Source organism: Tinamus guttatus, unplaced genomic scaffold, assembly GCF_059628265.1.
Source record: "Tinamus guttatus ecotype Peru unplaced genomic scaffold, ASM5962826v1 Tinamus_guttatus_pri_ptg000060l, whole genome shotgun sequence".
NCBI lineage: Eukaryota > Metazoa > Chordata > Aves > Tinamiformes > Tinamidae > Tinamus > Tinamus guttatus.
Window position 1 is genome coordinate 4,196,874 of NW_028288594.1, and position 19,332 is coordinate 4,216,205.

General features: G+C 36.2%; 1 protein-coding gene across 1 annotated transcript in view; it reads left to right on the plus strand.

Moving 5' to 3' along the window:
• The window catches only part of PLA2R1 (phospholipase A2 receptor 1), a 37,983-nt gene that overhangs the window by 16,715 nt on the left and 1,936 nt on the right, over nucleotides 1–19,332 (plus strand). The window contains exons 10-27 of the mRNA XM_088519465.1: nucleotides 1,590–1,702; nucleotides 3,729–3,898; nucleotides 4,330–4,532; nucleotides 4,830–4,975; nucleotides 5,477–5,561; nucleotides 6,731–6,863; nucleotides 7,332–7,367; nucleotides 7,552–7,709; nucleotides 9,314–9,378; nucleotides 9,728–9,831; nucleotides 11,198–11,340; nucleotides 12,268–12,385; nucleotides 13,237–13,367; nucleotides 13,894–14,038; nucleotides 16,322–16,560; nucleotides 17,131–17,299; nucleotides 18,424–18,564; nucleotides 18,981–19,097. Of these exons, the coding sequence (XP_088375591.1) occupies nucleotides 1,590–1,702; nucleotides 3,729–3,898; nucleotides 4,330–4,532; nucleotides 4,830–4,975; nucleotides 5,477–5,561; nucleotides 6,731–6,863; nucleotides 7,332–7,367; nucleotides 7,552–7,709; nucleotides 9,314–9,378; nucleotides 9,728–9,831; nucleotides 11,198–11,340; nucleotides 12,268–12,385; nucleotides 13,237–13,367; nucleotides 13,894–14,038; nucleotides 16,322–16,560; nucleotides 17,131–17,299; nucleotides 18,424–18,564; nucleotides 18,981–19,097 (2,416 nt within the window). The remainder of the gene's footprint in view (nucleotides 1–1,589; nucleotides 1,703–3,728; nucleotides 3,899–4,329; nucleotides 4,533–4,829; nucleotides 4,976–5,476; nucleotides 5,562–6,730; nucleotides 6,864–7,331; nucleotides 7,368–7,551; nucleotides 7,710–9,313; nucleotides 9,379–9,727; nucleotides 9,832–11,197; nucleotides 11,341–12,267; nucleotides 12,386–13,236; nucleotides 13,368–13,893; nucleotides 14,039–16,321; nucleotides 16,561–17,130; nucleotides 17,300–18,423; nucleotides 18,565–18,980; nucleotides 19,098–19,332) is intronic.

Sequence of the window (19,332 nt, forward strand, 5' to 3'; positions counted from 1 at the left end):
TTGTGAGCTTCCCTGGGAAGCAGCATCTCCCTCATGGAAAGTAGGACTGACATGTTCCCGTTTCTGTGCACTTTTGGGATAGATTAGATGGAGATGGTTTAACATCTCTGTATTCTCTTCTTTATTTAAAACACTCAAGCAGGAAGTCCAAGCAAGCATGATACATGTACTCACATAGGCACAATTCAGACCAGAGGTGGTATAGTCTTTTTGACGTCCAGAGATTGGGGTTAATGAGGTAGGCTTACCACTGATTCAGTATTCTGGCTTATTTGATAAGCCATGAAAATTTATAATTTTAATTCTGCATTGAGTATGAGTGTTTTTTGTTTTAATTTGGAAGTCCATCTTGAAAAAAAGAGCTGAGGAAAAGATAAATAACTAGAGTGTATTGCTGTTTGAAAAGCCAGCACTGAAGCTGCTTGTGTTTTGGAGTATGTATTTCAATTTTCAATTGAAGACAAAGGGACTGCTGTAATCCTGTAATCGCTCTTTTTTTTTTTTTTTTTGGTTTATGACTTGACTGAATCCAACATGCAGTGTTTATCTTACACTTCAGGCAGGTATTAGATATCAGTAATGAATTACTACAATGTGCCAGAGAGATGGCTATCAGAGTGGTTTGGCATCCCCAAAACTGAGTCAGTAAAACAATATTCAAAGTACCAAATTGAAACAAATGTAGTTTGGGAAGGATCACCTTGAAGTTGCCCCCTTTTTTTATCATACCCATCAAAAACGTTACCACCTTTTTCAACTGGTGTCAAGGGCTGAGTCAGCCACGTGACATCAACAAGCTTTTCCCTGCCCTTCCCAGTAGTAACTGCTCTGAGTCCTATCCCAGCTCCCCTTGTGGAAGGAAGCTGCTTCAGGTCCTCTCCCAGCTCCTGCTGCAGAAGAAGGAAGAGGTCATCACCGCTGACCCATGCTTGGCCTGTTCACCTGTTCAATATCTTATAACTCCAAATGCTTTACTACCCCTTTCTTCTTACCTGTCCTTTTTTTTTTTCTCCTGTCATTGATTTATTTTTCACTTCTAAAAATCCTTGAGCCACCTAAATTGAGTTTAGTATATACTGCCAAGAATCCAGCTCCATATAGTCATTGGAAAACATGTAATGTCTTCAGTAAGGAATGGATTTTGGTCTCTGAATCCTGAGTGAGGCCTTTAGTTGTATTCAGATCAGAATTTAGACATGATAGCTTGCATGCTTTCCAGGGAAAATATAGTTGTCTCTATATTGGTTCTGGTGTGGAGAACTCATTTGTTCTGATGCCCTGTCTTTATCAGGGCTTCTTCTGTAAGGAAAACTGAGCTCAGAATCATCTTGCTTCTTCAATATACTTCCCATTCTTGTTCCTTAATTTTGTTTGGTTCACATACAAGTATGTGAGATTGAAGTGACGACTTCTGGTAGAGTAAGAGAGCACCGGCAAGCCCAGCTACGCACTGTGTTGGTAGAAAGAAAAGGGCTACAGGAACATGAGTGCAGATCAGATGGAAAACACAGCAGGGAATCAAGTCTTTAACAAACAGATTGACTGTTAACTATATAATAATCTATAAAATGATGTTCATTTCTTTTAAGGGATGGGAAAGACATGGTGGATTTTGTTACAAAATCGACAGTACCCCTCGAAGTTTTGAACATGCTTCCAGTGGTTATTTCTGCCCACCTGCACTTGTATCAGTAACAAACAGGTAGTTAATCCTATTAGACAGCGTGCAGATACTGTTAACAAGAGCTATTCTAACTTTAGAAAGTGATGCATGGCAAAAAATGTTACTTAGTTGTGTGAGAGCTAAGCATAATTACTAACATTGGCTAAAATAAGAAGTGTGTTTTGCTTCATTCATGAATTGAAATTAAATTTGGAATAAAAACAGTATGATTGGTTTACATGTCTAGCAGTGTGTATTTATGTGAGTATACAGGAATTGAAGCAAAATGTTTTCTACAGAGGTATGTAAGGTATTTAGAAAGCTTTTATAGTGTGCCTGGCAACTTTATTGAAAAGTGATGATATGTTCAACTTTTATAATCAAAACATGTCAAATTTTAATGCAAATCAATTATTGTTTATAAATGTTTCTGTTTAGTTTTTCATTTTACATGGCTCCCCAACAAATAGAGGGAGAGAATACATGTGTGAAAAGCATTTAACTGCACTGTCCTTCCTTGCTTTGTTTCTATTTACCTGTACTGTTTTCAGAAAGACTTTCTTGACTGCAAATAGCCAAATGCTTGGATGTTCCCTGATCTCTCTCTGACTTATCTTTTATGGTGAAATCCCATAAAAATTTGAGACACGTTGGTGTGCCAACTAAACATACCTATTTTAAGCTACATATATTTATGGTAATAACCTTCAGGAAGAAATCTTCCCTCCTTTAGGATGAGGGATATACTGTAACCACTAGCAAACAGATGAGGGATAGCTAGAATTTTTAGGATTGTACAGCTACCTAAAATAAGGAATTATATTAATGGAAATTTTGCTTGCTAGGTGATTTCAGGATTATGCACAGCAAATGCTGTAATATCCTGCAGTACAACAGGGACCCTTACTAGCAGAATAAAGGACAAATTTGGGGCAGTTGGGCATTTACAGCTCAAACTTCATAGGGAGCCATGAATATGCTGCGCATCATTGGAAGAGTGATGGAATGTGTCAGGATTTTTCTCCTTATTTTTGTTTTATTTTGCTGGTCAAAATGAACAGCCATCTCTGTGTATTGTGCTCTGTATTTCCAGTCTCAATAATAGAGTGGCAGAGGAAGTTAGCTGTTAGCTTGGATTTTTTTTATTTACTGCTTAATTTGTTTTTCTGTTGGGATAAGTATAAGAACTTTTCCATGTATTGAGCCTAAAATTTTCATTAAGGTGTTTATTTAAATGTAGGCTGTACAGCAAAGGAGAATTGATATAAAGAGAGAATGTGCAGAAGAAAATGAAATTAAAAAGTCCTCAGTCACTCTCAGAGTTACAGATACATTCAGGTTTTACTGGCATCATTCTTAGGGTATTTAATAATTCTTCTCACAATGTGTTAAATCAAGAAGGTAATAAAGTCTTTATCAGACTGGGAAGTTATTATGCTGTATATCTTCTCATAGTGAGCTGATTAAATGTGCTAATAAATTAAAGCATATTTTGGTATAATGCTATACCATTTATATCTTTAATTAAATTTAAGAAGTGACAAAGGGTTTACTCATGGAACGTTTATTACTTGAAAAAGGCCTACAGTATTTTAGTGAAGAAAATTTAAAATGGGAAAAGTGATTCCTTCTGCGGTGCTTTGAGTTGTTCAGTTCTTCTAATGTCTTAGTGTGTCCCGCTCAAGCCAGATAGTTCTGTGCAAAGCTTTTCCTTTTCTGTATGTCTGTGACCTCATTGAACTTTTGTTCTGTCTTTTCATCTTCATACAAGTTGTTCCTTATTTTTAGCTATGCATCGTTTCTACATTTTATTTCCACATCCCGTAGCATGAGCACTGAGTTTCTTAATATACTGCTTTTTGTATGTGCACAGTGTAACATAAAAGGGAAAAAATACAGTTTATACTACAGATTTATGCTCGAAATTGCCTACAGACTTCTATAAACAAAATGAAGCACCTTTTATATTTTTCTCTTTATTTAAATCATATCATGAGAGCTCTTCACTGAAATACCAATTACCCTATTTTTTTCTAATTTTTTTTGTCTTGTTCATTTTATTAAGGTTCGAGCAAGCTTTTATCAACAGTATGATCCATAGCATGGTAAAATCTGAGAAAGCTTATTTTTGGATAGGCCTGCAAGACCTTAATAACACAGGAGAGTACTTTTGGCTAACTGCGGACGGGAAGAATCGCTCCATGAGCTACGCAAACTGGAACAAGCACCAGCCACGTGAGTAATGCACTGATGTAAAAAAGTGTAACTTCCTTCCGCAGGTTTAGCCAGATTAGCTTAGGGGAGGCTTGACCTTCCTTCCCTGCTTCGTGCCCGGACACTGTTTCAAAATTTAAGCCTCAGGATAGAGATACAAAAATTAAAGTGCTCCAAATCACTTAACTGCTTCTCAATTTTGGACTTTCTACTTTTATCCTTTACTACTGTATTTTCTAAAAACTGCGTTTTGTCTCTAGCATTTTGTGAAAAGAATCTTGTGTCACGGTCAGGTCAGCCCGGGTCAGCACGTTGAGGTCAGGTCAGGCAGATGCTGGATGCTATTTTCATAAGTTCACTGAGGTAGTATCCAGAACCTGATGCTAACTGAACACAATTCATGAAATTCAGGTGCTTTATTCTTATACTCACAATTTATTCTCTTGTTTTAGGCCATTCTGGAGGATGTGTGGCTATGCGAGGAGGGAACCCGGTTGGTTACTGGGAGGTGAAAAACTGTAAGGACTTCAAAGCGATGTCACTGTGCAAGCAAAAAATCTCATCTTATGAGGAACCTGAACTTACTTTTCAAAAACATTTGAGCTCCTGTTATTTTGGATGGGAGTCAGACAGTAATCTGCTCAGCTGTTACAAGGTAAAAAGACAAACTTGCTTTGAGTTTCTCTGTTTCTATGTGGATTTTCACATGCCATTTCTAAAATCATTTTGATAAAGCTTTATTTCTTTTACTCAGCAAACAACATTTAATTGTTACCATTCTTCACTGCATTTTAAAGTAAATGAAAGACTTAAGATTTGAACCAGAACTATACTTGCAATAATACACCTTTATTGTAAGAGAACCTGCAAATAATATTTGATTTTTATGAGCTTCTGAAACCACTGCTCTCCAAAATCAGCTGTTTTTACAGGGGTGTTTATTTTATTGCAGATATTTCACAATGAGAAAGTTCTGATGAGAAGAACATGGGATGAAGCAGAAACATTATGCCAAGATTTTGGAGGACATCTTGCTAGTTTTACTCATATCTATGAAGAGGATTTTTTAAATAATTTATTATATACCATTTTTGACAGGTAATTATCAATGTCAATCATTTATTTTAAACATAATGGTATGTAGAAAAGAATTGATGAATTAAGTCCTCCTGTCCTCTTTACTTGTGTCATATAACTGAAGTCTCTCCTATTGACTAACATGAATTTAGAAATCAGTGAAAAGTAGTGCAATAACAGCACTGAAATATGATTCTTTTTAAAGATCTTTGTAGTAGATGTAGAGCAACTGTTAAAGTCAACATGACATTCCTGTGAGTTAACATTCACTAGATGAAATGGAGGCTATGCAATCTGACTATTATTTTAGATTTTTTCTTCTTTAGCACTATAATTTAACATTTTAATTAAAAAAAAAGCTTGAAGAAACCCCAAAATATTAATAAGTGCATGTGCATTACAGTATGATATTTGAGTGAATTCCACAATAATTTAATATGGTTATTTACACTATATCGAAATAAGCTGTGAAACAGTAAAGGAAAAAAGTGTGTCAGAAATGTTTTGTTTTTTTCATCACAGGACAGAAGAGAGACAGTTCTGGATTGGATTTAATAAAAGAAACCCATTTTCTGAAGGGTCATGGGAATGGTCTGATGGAACACCGGTAAATAGGTTGATACTGTATATTTCAGTAATCTCTCAAATCACAGCTGAGGATGAGTTTACAGAAGCAAGCCATGTGAAAAGACAAATGGTGTCCAGAAGCACTATTTTTTTTAATACCCACATACTTCATTTAAAGTGTTTTTTTACAACAGAATTAATAGTATACTCTCAAAATAGCTTCCTGTGCAAAAAGGTTATGCATCAGCAAAACGATTTGGGTAGGATTATAAAATTTTGCAGGCATAGGCTTTCCTTCAGATCAGGTTGTGTTTAACCTGGGACCAGGTTTAGGCAGTTCCTTTCTGCTAGAATATAGAGGCACTGGTACCACACATGTATGTAGGTGACCATTTGGAAAGACTTTGGGCTGTGCTTATATCCCTTATTTGTCCTTTGACTGGGATTCATGCCTGCATTCAAAATCAAATCTTTACTTTTTTAATATCACTTTTAATTTTACATCTTCAAATATGTTGGTACCACATGCTAGTCAGCTGTTAGTACTTGGGAATAATTGAATGTTGACTGGTGGAGAACTGTGTTTAAGAACCTGTGAGACCATAAGGAGGGGGGAAAAAAAAGAAAAAAAAAAAGTTTGATCAATTCAGCTTAACTGAAGGAAAGCTAAGACTCATCAGATGAGTTTCCAAGATGTTTCTACAAGCCTCTCGTATTTGTAATACGGGCCCTGCATGTCAATCTGCAGTTCTTTGAATAAGCAATGGATTTTTGGAAGTACACAGAAGAGTCAGTTTTTAAACTGTAATTGTTTTTCAGCCTTAACAGAACAGTTGTCAGCTCTGTCATCGATACTTAAGTGACTTCAGAAAATAAATGTAAGGTTCAGTCATGCAGCATGCAAGGAGAAAGGAAATGGGCTGGCCTTTTGATGACCACTGCCAGTCTGTCGGTGATTCTTCAGTTGCTTGTATGAAGGAGGACTTTGGTATAAGATGAGAAAGTTGATTAGCACACTGAAAGAACATGATGGTGGGCCCCATTTTAGTCTTTTATCACCATAATTAGGTGGTGCTCTTAAGTAATCTGGAAGCTGCTTATGCTTCACCACACACAGCACCTCTGAATTAATCCTTTTTCTCTGCAGTGCGAGTTTGCTGTGCTTTATCTTGGATTGTTGGGGAAAGATAATGAATATGCTGTTTTCAGGTTGTATCCTCATTTTTGGAGGACAAGAATGTTGATGATGACTCAAGAAACTGTGCTGTGTTCAAAGTAAACCGGACAGTCTTTCCAGCACACTGCAATGAGAAGCGTGAATGGATATGCAAAATACCAAAAGGTGAAAGAACTAACCACCGCTTTTTGGTTAATGTACATTGCATGGTAAACCCACTGTTTGTAAATCGGAGGAGACAAGTAAAAATGTGTAAAAGAATGTGGTTTTTTAATCTGTCTCTCGAAAGTCTTCTCACTGGTCTTCTGTGTGAAATCATACCAAAACTGCATGCGGCCTCCAGGGTTTGAAGACCAGTTAGAGGCAAGATGTTTGCAGGTAGTTTAAAAATGACTAGCACTAGGAGGTAGTAAGTTTTGAAAATTTATAAATGTTGCAAAAAAGTGTTGTTTAGTACCTGGGACAACTATTTTATTTTATTCCATCTTTTACTCCATTTTTCTTTGTCTTTAAACAAGAATGGCAGTAGTCTTCATGATTGCTATTAAATTTTGGTCATGTGGTAAAAGCAATTTGAGTGAAATATCACTTTTCATCCTTAAGCTGAAATGTTTTACTTCATTTATTTTGCAGGTGTTAAACCAAAGAATCCGAACTGGTACATATCCGGTATGAGAACATTGTTTTCTTTTTTCACACCTTGAGATATTATAATTTTGAAATGTAATGTAAGCTATTAGCTAACATAAAATAACTAATGTGTTTCAAATTAAAATTTACATCGAGTAACTTGTAGGCACTAGTTATTACTAAATATCTGAATCTACCACTGATTCTTTTGCCTTTTTTTCAGAACTTCCGTGGTCATATTACCAGGGAGCAGAATATCTTTTCCATGTGAACCCTGCGGACTGGACCAGCTTCGAATTTATCTGTGGCTGGCTTCGTAGTGGCATAGCAACAATAAATTCTCCTGGGGAACAAGCCTTTATTCAAAATAAAATTAAGAAGGTAACAAAAACAACCTTGCAGAAGTGTTTGTGCAAGCATGTCTGGCATGCAGCGTGGGTATTTACCTATTTCTTTTCGCCCCATCCACCCATGACCCAGCTGTCCCCACAGCTGCCTTCTCTTTAAGTGTCATGGCTCCTCCGTCATTCATGTGGTGATTCTGCATCCATTGGGATTTCTCCTGCTTTGGAAAAGATGTAGCGTGCAGTGTAGTAAGGTCAGCAGTGTCCCCCAACGGTTACACTCAGTTTCCACACAGGGAGTTGCAGCTGGTCTTTGGGTGACTGCACTGAGGGATGTTTCAGGTCATATATTAGCATGAGGCGAGCAATATACCCAGAGGTTTGAAACTGTCTTTATAGTTTTAATCTTCACTGTGATGATTTGAGAGGTTACTTTTGGACAGAGCTGTCAAAGAATGAAGAATTACTGATTCCCTGCACCTGAATTAAATCTAGAGCTCTGAACCCCAGAGCTGATGCTTATGGTTTTGCAAAACTTCCCTTTTGTGTAGGCCAACTTGGTCATTGCAATGTTTCCATAACTTTGAATGATAAGGTCTGAATCAGATCCCTTGTTACTAAACATATTTATATGGAAAAAAGACATCTGACTAAATTCCAATTTTCGTAGGAAAGCAGGATTTCTGTTGTAACCAGTAGGATGTAACAAACATATTTCAACACAAGAAATAGCTGCAGAAGCAGATGAATTTCTCCCAAAACAATCAGTTTGCTTTCAGATATTCTCAGTAAAAAAAGAAATAAGGAAAATAAATAAATAAATTTAAAAAGAGAAAAAGGGGGAAGTACAATCTTTCTGTCTTATTTGAGAGCAAATATTCTGAAGCTGTAATGTAAAAGAATAGCCAAATCTAGTTATTTAAAAGCACAACCAGTACAGAGTCAAAAAGGCCCTTTAGCTATAAGTATTTAGTTTTGCTTACATTACATAGTCTTCTCTGCTTTTAACTTAGAATAGAAAAGAGAAGGGGAATTTTTGTAATAAGTTTTTTTTCTTTAAAGTGTCTAGTGAATTATGAATTGCTACTGAAAATTTTGTATGGAAACATGACGAACCAGATTTAAACCAACAATTCATGACTGCAATTACATAATGAAAGAACACCCTAACTGGACGCAGTGTCTTCATCCACATCTCTTAGAGGCTGTACTGTCAGTTAAATATGCTTAGGAAACAGTTTGAAAATGTTAAGAACTGGAAGTATTTCAGTTTTAAATTGAAAAAAAAAATGCTTTTTATAAGTTGAATACTTCTCTGGCTTTTTGTAGTTGAAAAAAAATACAGTCTTAAGACTGTACTAATTTTCAGACTGGATAGGCTGTAAATTTCCAAAATTGGCACTCTTGTTCATAGAAACACATCAGCCATCCGGGATAACTTGGGACTAAGTTATTCTCTCCTTTTGCACATAACTTCAATAAGGTCAATGGGAGTAGTAGCATAAATTAAAACAGGGAAGGTTTAGTGCATGTTAACACTTAAATCCGAAGGAGATGCTATTCAACTGAGTACGGACAGAATCTGATTTTACAGATTTGGTAGTGACTTAATAAGAGACTTTTTTTTTCTTTTTTTTGTAGCTATCGAATAGCGATGTTCGCTGGTGGATTGGATTGCATGCAGAAAACTTCAGTGACCAATTTCGGTATGAATACAATTTGGCCATTCCTGGGTTGTAATGGACATGTCTTGTAAACAAGCCACGATACATTTACATAGACTAAAACTGTTTGGTGACTGAGTGGGATATTTGAGGCAGCTTAAATTCTCATGTGAAGTTATGCAGAATATATTACTCTCTATTTCCATTTTTCAGTGTTTTTCTGAAAGAGATATAAAAGTCCTAAATATATACCTGGCTTTGGTTTTTTTAATGCTTAGTTACTTCAAAAGCCAATTCTACCCTGTATCTGTATGGAACAATTTCTAATATAAGTAGTATTTTCGGTCAGGAAAGGAAAACGTGTAACTACACTCTTAACATTTCTGTGCAGCTGGAGAGATGAATCACCAGTAACATACCAGAACTGGGATGAAGGGAGAGAAAGTTATCTGCCCAAACCAGGGAAAAGATGTGGCTTCATTTCATCACAAACAGGTTTATTTTATATTTCCCTTTGTTGCAGGACTTGTTGATTCTGCTGTGGGCCTGAGGACTTACATCTTTTAACTGCTTTCAAGGAGTGTGTTCCTTATTGTTGTAGTCCTGTTATGTGTTTATCATTTGGATAGCTACTTTTATGGTTAAGAAAAAAAAGCAAAAGTGTCATGAATTTTCTGAGGGACAAAGGTATAGGACATAAGTGTGTTAAAAGTGCTAGTGGTCTAGTGTCAACCTAAAATACTCCAGTGATAATGAATCTTTGTTTTGCCTAAGAATCTTTCACATGACATGGCATAAATGCTGATACGTTGCCAATTTTCACGTTCAATTTTTTCATATCCAAATGAACCAAGAAACAGTAGCAAAAAGTGTTGCTCAGTTTATAAACTGTTTTTTATGTCCGTGCACAAACAACCTTAAATACTTTTGTCTCTATCTTATTTCCAATTATACAGCCAATTAGCAGAAGGATTTTAAATTTTACGTTTTGTTATCTGGTGGTCCTAGCCTTTATATCATCACTAGGATCTGTATTTTGCAACAATAATCAAAATAAGTTAATGTTCCAGTGTTCCAGTTCCAGTGTTGTTTATTATCTCACAGTCTGTATTTTCTTAAGATTTGTAAGTCATATGATAATGTAAAAATCTCAGCTTCCATGGCAAGCAGAATTTTCTTTGTGAGAAGAGTTTAAAAATTTAATCCAGCTGCACTCCTGTAGTCCCAGAATCAAAAGACAAAACTGAAAAAATATAAACCCTTTTTTGTACATAATCTTGTCGTTCCAATTCATGGTTTTCAAATTCTTGAACTGAGATACTATAGTTAGTATCAGATAAAAGGACTCCCTCCCATCAGCTGGCCGACAGATGGGAACTGGTCAACAAATGTTTCATAGCACGGTTTTACACTGAAAAATGTGTTTTCCTTTCAAGCTTGTCAGCATCTTATGTCAGTACCTGGATCTTGTCAGCAATTTTCAGTGAACGAAAGTCAAAACATTTTATTTGGAAGGCATCTTTTCTATATATTTCTTCTTTTTTTTGTATACCATTAATATCTTTTTAAAAATACATGATGATATAGGCGTATGTTATGGGACTTAGTGTAACGGAATTAAACTTTCAAAATCAAATTTTGAATAAAAATAACAACCCCTTCCACCAACAATTCCACAGCAATGTTATATATTCATATGCATTTGATGTAGAATCTTGTCTTTCTTGACCAGTAAAGCATAGCCTTACCACTGTCTGAACTCACTATGAAAAGAATCTTTCTAGTTTTCAAGTCAATGTTGAACTGCGATTATTCTATTTTAAAGAAATAATCCTTTTTTTTTTTTTTCTCCCCCCCACAGGATTCTGGGGTGATGAAAATTGTACCATTTCTCTTCCCTGCATTTGTAAACGTAAATTTGCATGGAAAATTGAGAAAGAGATTCCTGAAGACCAGAATCAACAAGGACTGTGTCCCAAAGGCTGGTTGCACTTTGGATTCAAAGTAAAACATTTATTTTTCTTTGGTTATTCAAAATGCCGTACGTATTTATGACAGAAATTTGACTTGTTAAAAATTGTTCAATATTTGAAAATTTCATCTCTTTTGCAAGTAGGGCTCTCAGATATATACATACCGGCACAGTGATACAAAGGCTTCTGGGTACTTAGCAGCTTTGCATACATAAGTTGCCTTAATACAGTGTTGAAATTTTTACTGTAATTCAAGGAAATGAGTATTCATATATGCAAATCTATCCAAGTATACTTGTGCATTCGCTGTCAAAAAGGCTGTTACATGTTCTCTTTTCCATTTATGACAACTCTAAGAGGCTTTAATGACCTGAAAAAAATTACTCTGACATCTCCTTATACTAAATAAATCCCTAACTGTTGTCATTCTTCTAAAGATGCAGTTTCACATAGGGTTCTTCAGAGGTAACTATAAACCATAGTCTATTTGCAATTGAAGGTTGAAAGGCAGTTATTTCTTCAGGCTTCTTTTATATGTTCCTGAACAGCAACATGCATGGAGAGGTGACCAGATTTATCCAATGCTAAACTGCAGGGCCTACAAGGATGGCTTTAACCCAGCTGGTGTTTACCTTTAAACAACTGAATTGATTCCAAGCCTAATTGGTAGCAGCTGAAAATCCCTACCAAGAATGTAGGAGAGATGCATTGCAGAACAGAAACTAATGAAGTATTTACTTTTCAGTAAAGTGTGTGAAACATTTGAGTGGCACTGATTCAGATCTTATCTGGCCCACCTGGTGATATTCACAACTTGATCTTCTTGGCAGCTTGGGATGGAAAGCATTAGACACTGAAAAAGCATATTCTCTTTGGGTGATGTGGACCTAGAAGTCTTAGTAATTGGTAAATAGCTTTTATGCTGGAGGAAAAAATGCCTTTTATTTTTTTGAAACAGTGCTTTCTGATACAAATCCCCAAAGATCCTGACCACCTGAGAAACTGGTACTCTGCACAAGCTTTCTGCAGTAGATATGAGGCGTCACTCGCACTTCTTGATGATGAAATGGAACAAGGTAGTGTTCTGAAAATGTTCCTGAAATAAATACGTTTTCATGTCTGTTATGATGCTGTAGTAGAGTTCAGTCTTAAGTACAGAGTTAAGAACAAAGAATGCTCAGACACTGTTTGTAGTTCCACTGCTTTAAACAAGGTGGTAAGTGTTTCTCTTTCCCAGTCTCCCAAATGTAAAGAACCACTGGACTGTAGGAGAGGTATGTTCTTGGGATTAATTGCAATTTGTGTTGTACTTTGTACCAGAAAGTAGTGCCAAATTAATTAAAAAATTCAAAAAATAAAGGAGCATCTGCTTAACAGCTTTCCTTGCAAAATGCCTGTATTACGAATACAACATTGTAGTGTTGTAAAACCAGTCCCATTTTTGTCCTTCAGTAGACTTAAAATCTTATCTATAGTATAGCACATAAGATCTGGGCCAGAAATGTTAGAAAAGTGAATGTCAGGACATTCAGGTATCTTTATGATCCATGTGATGCCATAAAAAAAATCTAGTTAAATTTGGTATATTTCTAAAACTTCTATTTGAGGGAATATAATAATCTCTCTTTATTTGAGAAGTCTTATTTTCATCTAAAATTTAGAAAGTCTTTTTCAAGAGAATATATCCAGAACAAATGCTTAGGTTGTTCAAACTACATGTGCCAGATCCTCACCCAACTGAAGTTCATCAGTTTAACTCATTTTATAATTGAACAGAAATTAAATGCAGTCATGTTCTTGCTTTCTATTAAACATATAATGTCATTAGTCATTGATATATTTTTCAGTGCTCTACTATGTTCGGAGGGTCTTTAGCTATGCCTAAATGATTAGGAGTAGATATTTTAACTCCCATTTCATTTTCCAGCTTTCATAACAATGAATCTATTTGGACGGAAAACTAGTGTTTGGATAGGTTTGCAGAGTGATGATTATGAAAAATGGGTGAATGATGATTCCGTAACATACTCCAATTGGTCTCCAGTTGAAGTGGCCCAGGTAAGTATTTCCAGGGGTTATATGGTCGGTGAGAAGTTGTTGTTTTATCCGTAATAAGCATGATAGCCACAAAGACAAGGCCTAACTAGTTACAGCAACTGAGTCTTCTCAGTCTTTTCAACTTCAAACTACTGTGGGTGCAGATTTATAAGCATAACCAGTGGCTAAAAAAAAAAGAACTCTACATGTTTGTTTATGCATTTTATGCAGTTTGTGGTTATAGTCACATTCTCTTGCAATTCCTTATAAGTGCCATTAAATAATATGGTCCACAGCTTGCACTAGCTCTGAGCAAAATTGAGGAATAAGATTGTGAATTTCATAATTGATTGTGTTGTTTTGCATCACGTTAGTCAGTGGCCTTTTAGTTTGTTCAGTGACATTTTGTGACTTTTTACTATGAGGTTGTTATTTCAAATTGTATTTATAGGAATGTTCATTGTTCTACCTAAATATTTATAATTGCTCAGTTATGCGTTCTTTCTAGAAACTGTCTTTTAAAATTATTGTTAATTATTGATTACAGAGACACCTTTATAACAGTGCCAGCTCTCAAGAACAAGTTCCATTATGTACGCTGGTATCAAATAACCCTAATTTTTATTTTACGGGAAAATGGTACTTAGAAGACTGTCAGAAAAATTACGGTTTTATCTGCCAAAAGACTCAGGGTAAGGACTTGCTGTTTGTTTTGCTTTTGTTCTCCTTTCTTACCATGTTTAATTCATTTTAATCACCTTCTTTTCATCTGGGATTAGTTTACCAGAGTCTATAAATCCAGGAACATAAAAGATTCCTAAGGTAGTTTTATTTTGATAGACAAACCATCTCTACAGTATTTAATAAGTCAAACAAGTAACTTATACAACTTATGCCTTTGTTGTTAAATTTTGCTTCTAACTGAGGTTTCTGTTGCATATCTTAGATACAAGGAAAGGGATGAAATTTCATATGTGTGTCATGGCAAGCAAAGTAACAGCATGAAAGCACGAAAGGCAAACCTGTGGGGAGCTTAAAATGAAAATCTCCTGCTTTGGTTTTTGTGAGTCTAGCAAAATTAGATCAGACTAGACTCTATTAAAAAAAAGTATTTCTGTGAACAGTCTAGACTGCTTGGCTAGTCAAACTCAGTGTGGCTTTTCTTTTCACGCTTTTCTAATTCTATTACCATAACATTCACTTGCCAAAAACACAAAGCTTTTGCAGGGAACACACGGTGTTTTGTGTTGGTTTGTTTTTTCCCTCCCCAAGCTCCATTCCAGAGGTGCCTGGTGGGGTGCGGGATGCCGATGTTCCCAGGAGCGCGCAGGAAGTTTTCAAGCTGTGCCTAGGGGCTGCCACAGCTGTGCCAGCGTGAAACCACCAGCGCACGTTCCCAAAATAGCCCCGCAGCAAATTATTAACCCTAAAGCACGGGGAGGACTGTAATCTGAGCCTGGGAGGATGTGTCCTTGGGCTGTGAGCTTAATGTGGCTGTTTTATATGGCTCGGCTTCATATATCAGCTCTTAGTTAAGCTCTGTGTCTAAAGAGATGATCAACTCCTGCTGTTCGCCCAAGAGGCGAGAGCGGGAGTGGAGAAGGAGGATAAACAAATAAGCTTTAGGCAGTTCTCATACGTGGCTCATAAAAACCATACATGTACGTGACATTTATTATGAGAACAGCTGCGGGGACTGCTAGAATAATTCTGTGACCAGTGTAGGAACAGTTAACAAATGCATTTGCCAGCTCTGCTTTGCTGTTTGTCCAAAGCCCCTGTTATTTAGAACCCTGGCTGCTGCTCCTTGCGATGGCAAAGGCTTTGCAAGGCGATGCAGCAGGGACGAGAGCTGCTGGGCTACTGCAGCAGAGGGGTCCTTCGCCTTCTGCCAGCAGTGCTGAGTTTGTGTGACATTTTACTTTTGTGTTTGATTTCATTTTCTTCTGCATTTGCGGGCTGCAGTGGCTGAGCACAGGGAGAGGCGCCCACCAGGTCTGTGCAGAGCAATATGCAGCCAGGGAGGAGCGACGCGACCTCTTGCTGGCACTAGCAGACTGCTAATGGGTTCAGATATCTCAGCTTCCAGCAAAGAGGCAATGAGGCTTTGCTTTTGCCAGTCTATCTGTGTCCCTTCCCTTTTGTCACATTATTTTCTGTAGGAGATTAAAATGAAGGAAGCCAGCAGGAGATGTGACTTGTGCTGCCATGTGTTAGTGATGCTTGGGTCTGGATGTGCAACGTTTCCCTGCACATGCCACTTATTTTGTAAGCGGTGACATGCACACAATATGTCTGCCAGCTTAGGGGCAGAATCTTTTCTTGTTTAGCAACTTCTAAATTGTAGATGAGTTGTGAATTACAAAGAAGAAATTATTTAATACAGTAAGACACTTCTTAATATACATCCCAACTTGGCCATAAATGGAATGAAGTTAGCAAAGCAGCCACTTCCTTTTGTAATCACAGTGAAATTTTACAGACAGATATAATTAATCCAGACTGACAAATGGGATTAAAACTGAGGCACTGCCTATTTTAAGGATCTTTGAAAGTATACAGTCAAACTTTGCACATTAGCAAAACAATTTGCCTCCTGTCTCCTGTACAAGTGGGAGCCTGGCAGCATCACAGGCTGAACTGTGTTAGAGATGTTCTCCATCTCCATGAGTCTTATGGGAGACTATTTTTATTTCGTAAAACTAAGAAGTTGGGTTTTTTTTCTTTTTTTGGTTATACATTAAATTTATTCACTCCTATGACCAATTTTGTGCAATGATAGAATTTCAGATACTGTCCTGGTAGTCTTTTTTTTCTGGTAGTCTTTTAATTTTTGAAGTTCCTCACTGAAACTAAAGTTTGCTATTTATACATTCGTTTTTAAGAACGGTGCCGATTCTTTAGGAACTGTTCCGCTTCATCAAAGTTAACAATTTGATTAAAAAAAAAAAATCCTTTTTCTCTGTTTATCACAGAAACATCCAGACATGTAATAAATGCGTCAGAACTGTACCCTATGCCAGAGACTTTAGAATATGGAAACAGAACGTATAAACTACTTCGTGGGAATTTTACCTGGTATTCAGCTTTAAAAACCTGCATGGCAAACGGAGCTGAGCTGGTCAGCATCACAGACCGGTACCACCAGTCTTTCCTCACAGTCATTGTGAATCGCTTGGGATACAACCACTGGATTGGGCTGTTCACCTCGAATGTACGTAACAGATTTTGTATCTATGAATATCTGTGTCTCTGAATGACACTCTTTCAGTAGTGCGCTAATGAGCTACATCTTTATTTTGAAGTTGCTAGCAGCTTCAGTTGCTGGAGTTGCAGATCCAGAAGTGAAACCCCCAAATCCTTGAGGGCTAACTGTTCTGTGGCAGCATGATGTATAAGTTTTATGAGAGAGAGTTTGGTCTTAGCAATATGTAGTACAGTGAAAACTGAAAATTAGAAGGCATAGAAAACACATTTAAAAAAACAAAAAACAACAACAACAAAACCCCAAACAAGATTCTTGTAGTATCCTATAGCTTCACCATTAAAATAACTTATGTTCATTTTTGTGTCTGTATAAACTGAATAATCTCTTGCCTAAAATAGCAGTTTAGATGTAGTTTGTGGTCTCTGAGAAGTAAGTTGTGAAGATCCTTGCAGACCCAGCATTAGAAGAGGCAAAATAAATTATGTTGCATCTGGTGAGGACAACATCAGAAGAGGGGAACATTGCTTATATAACACTAAACATATCAGAGAAATAATCTTAAATTTGTTTTGGCAGAATGGGCTTAACTTTGAATGGTCAGATGGGACAAAGTCTTTGTTTACCTTCTGGGAAGATGATGAGTCCCAGGCATTTGGCAGCTGTGTTTATATTGATACTTTGGGGCGCTGGAAAAGTGCTAACTGTGAGCGACATCTGCAAGGAGCAGTTTGCCATGTACCACCTAGTAAGTGAGAGTTAAGTTTTATATTAAATGTTTGCAGCTTCAGATCAATCTATTGACAGTGGAAGTAATATAAGGAAATGAGTTGGTTTGATAGGAAATAATAGTCATTTTTAGCAAAAAAAAAAAAAAGTATTCCCTTTTTAAAAAATAAGATTGGCATTTCCTTACTACAGGTCCTATTTGTGAAACCTTTTTTCTGACCCCCATAAAATATTGCATATCAGGTCTAATCTGTAAGAAAATGCACAGAGAATTTTCAGAACTGGAAAAAAAAGCAGGAAAATTTCTATTCTTATATTCAATGAACACTATGTTATCTGTGAAAAATAATAACTGTTAATAAACTAGCTCCAAGGGAACTAACTATATTAAGTTTGCTACAATTTACTGTGGATATGGGTGAAGATGAGCATTTAGAGCAAAGTAAAAAAATTCAGTCCACTCTTCGCTGCTTGCATGCAAAGAAATTGCAATGTTTATTGTAAAGGAGAGATTTGTTTCGTGCATCCTAAAATAGACTTTCCTTCTTGCAATCCTCTGCCAATTACCTGGACTTCATTTGAACCCAGAATCCAATCCCAGAATCTCATTCAATCCAGGATTGCGCAGTGTCTTTGGCAGCCTCCAGTTCTGAAAATAGTTCCTGTTTGGTAGGATTGATTACCAGCCACTCAGCATATTGCTTATTATAGGTTTGGATCTCTTGAAAAGAAAGCTGTTTTGGAATCCTTCAAGACAAAAATTACTCTGTAACACGGGTTTGCTATAGCAGCTGACTCTAATTTTCTAATTGGTTTGTCTAATTATGTAATCATATGTTGCCTAAGGCTTATCTAATACTTAAAGATAGTGTTTGCCAGCAGATACCTTCAAGAAGAAGGATACCTTCCGGACCCTAGAGTAAAATCCTGATAGTTTTGTTAAAAAAAAACAGCTTTTTGTTCAGAAGCACAACAAATTGTCCTGTTTTCCCTACATACTGACTTTGGAAAGTGGATAAAAAAACATTATACAATTACATACAATCACATGCTTATTAGCATTATCCCCCAACAATGTGTGGAACGTTATATTAATGTGTATCTTGTTGTGCCAATAAAGCTGTGCTGTGATTTCTGTCACAGAAAAGAAACTCGCTGACTATAAAGGCTTATGTTCAGAAAAAACTGTTCCCTGGATCAAATTCAAAAACAATTGCTACAGCTTTTCCACAGTTCTGCAGGGCACAAGTTTTGATACTGCATACGAGGTCTGCAAAAATCAAGGTATTTATTTTCTAGGTATAAAATGTCATCTTTTCTTGTTAGCTAAAAAAAGTAGTATTTTTTCAAATGACGGAAGTCATGGCTTGTTTTTGTTCCACTTCAAGGTAATGGTGGCAGAGCTAATAAGCCAACAAGGTAGTTGGAAGCTACTACAACATATATCAAAACAATTTCTTTTCCATGTAAAAATATTTGTTTCTGGAATAACATATAAAATGCCTTTTTTCTTTTCAGCCTTTTTTTAAAAATCAAACTATTTTTTTTTATCAGCATATTTGTATTTATTTTAAATTTTAAATGTTACCAAGTACAACTAGAATTTTTAAGCTTCTGAATTATGGTTCTCAATTTTTGGAAATGTAATGTTATTTTTTGGCATGGATTGTTTAAGAATTTATTCTGTGTTTAATCTGTAGGATCTAATCTTTTAACTATTCAAGATGAAGATGAAAACGCCTTTATTCTGGAAGAATTACATAATTTTGGTTATTCTGTGCAAATGGTTTGGCTGAACATTCTGCTTGTTACAGACAGTAAGTTTTGGGTGGAAGAGAACTGAATATAATAATCTGGTTTGTTTTGGTTTTATTTTAATACTGCTAGCCATGATCCAGAGCACTTTTTTTTTCTTTTGTTTGTTTTTGTTTTGTTTGTTTGTTTTTCCCCACTATTTATTATCTTTTCATGATGTAGTAAAAATAGCCAAGCTTTCAATAATCATTTGATAATAATCTCCATGCACAATGTATCACAGAATCACAGAATCCT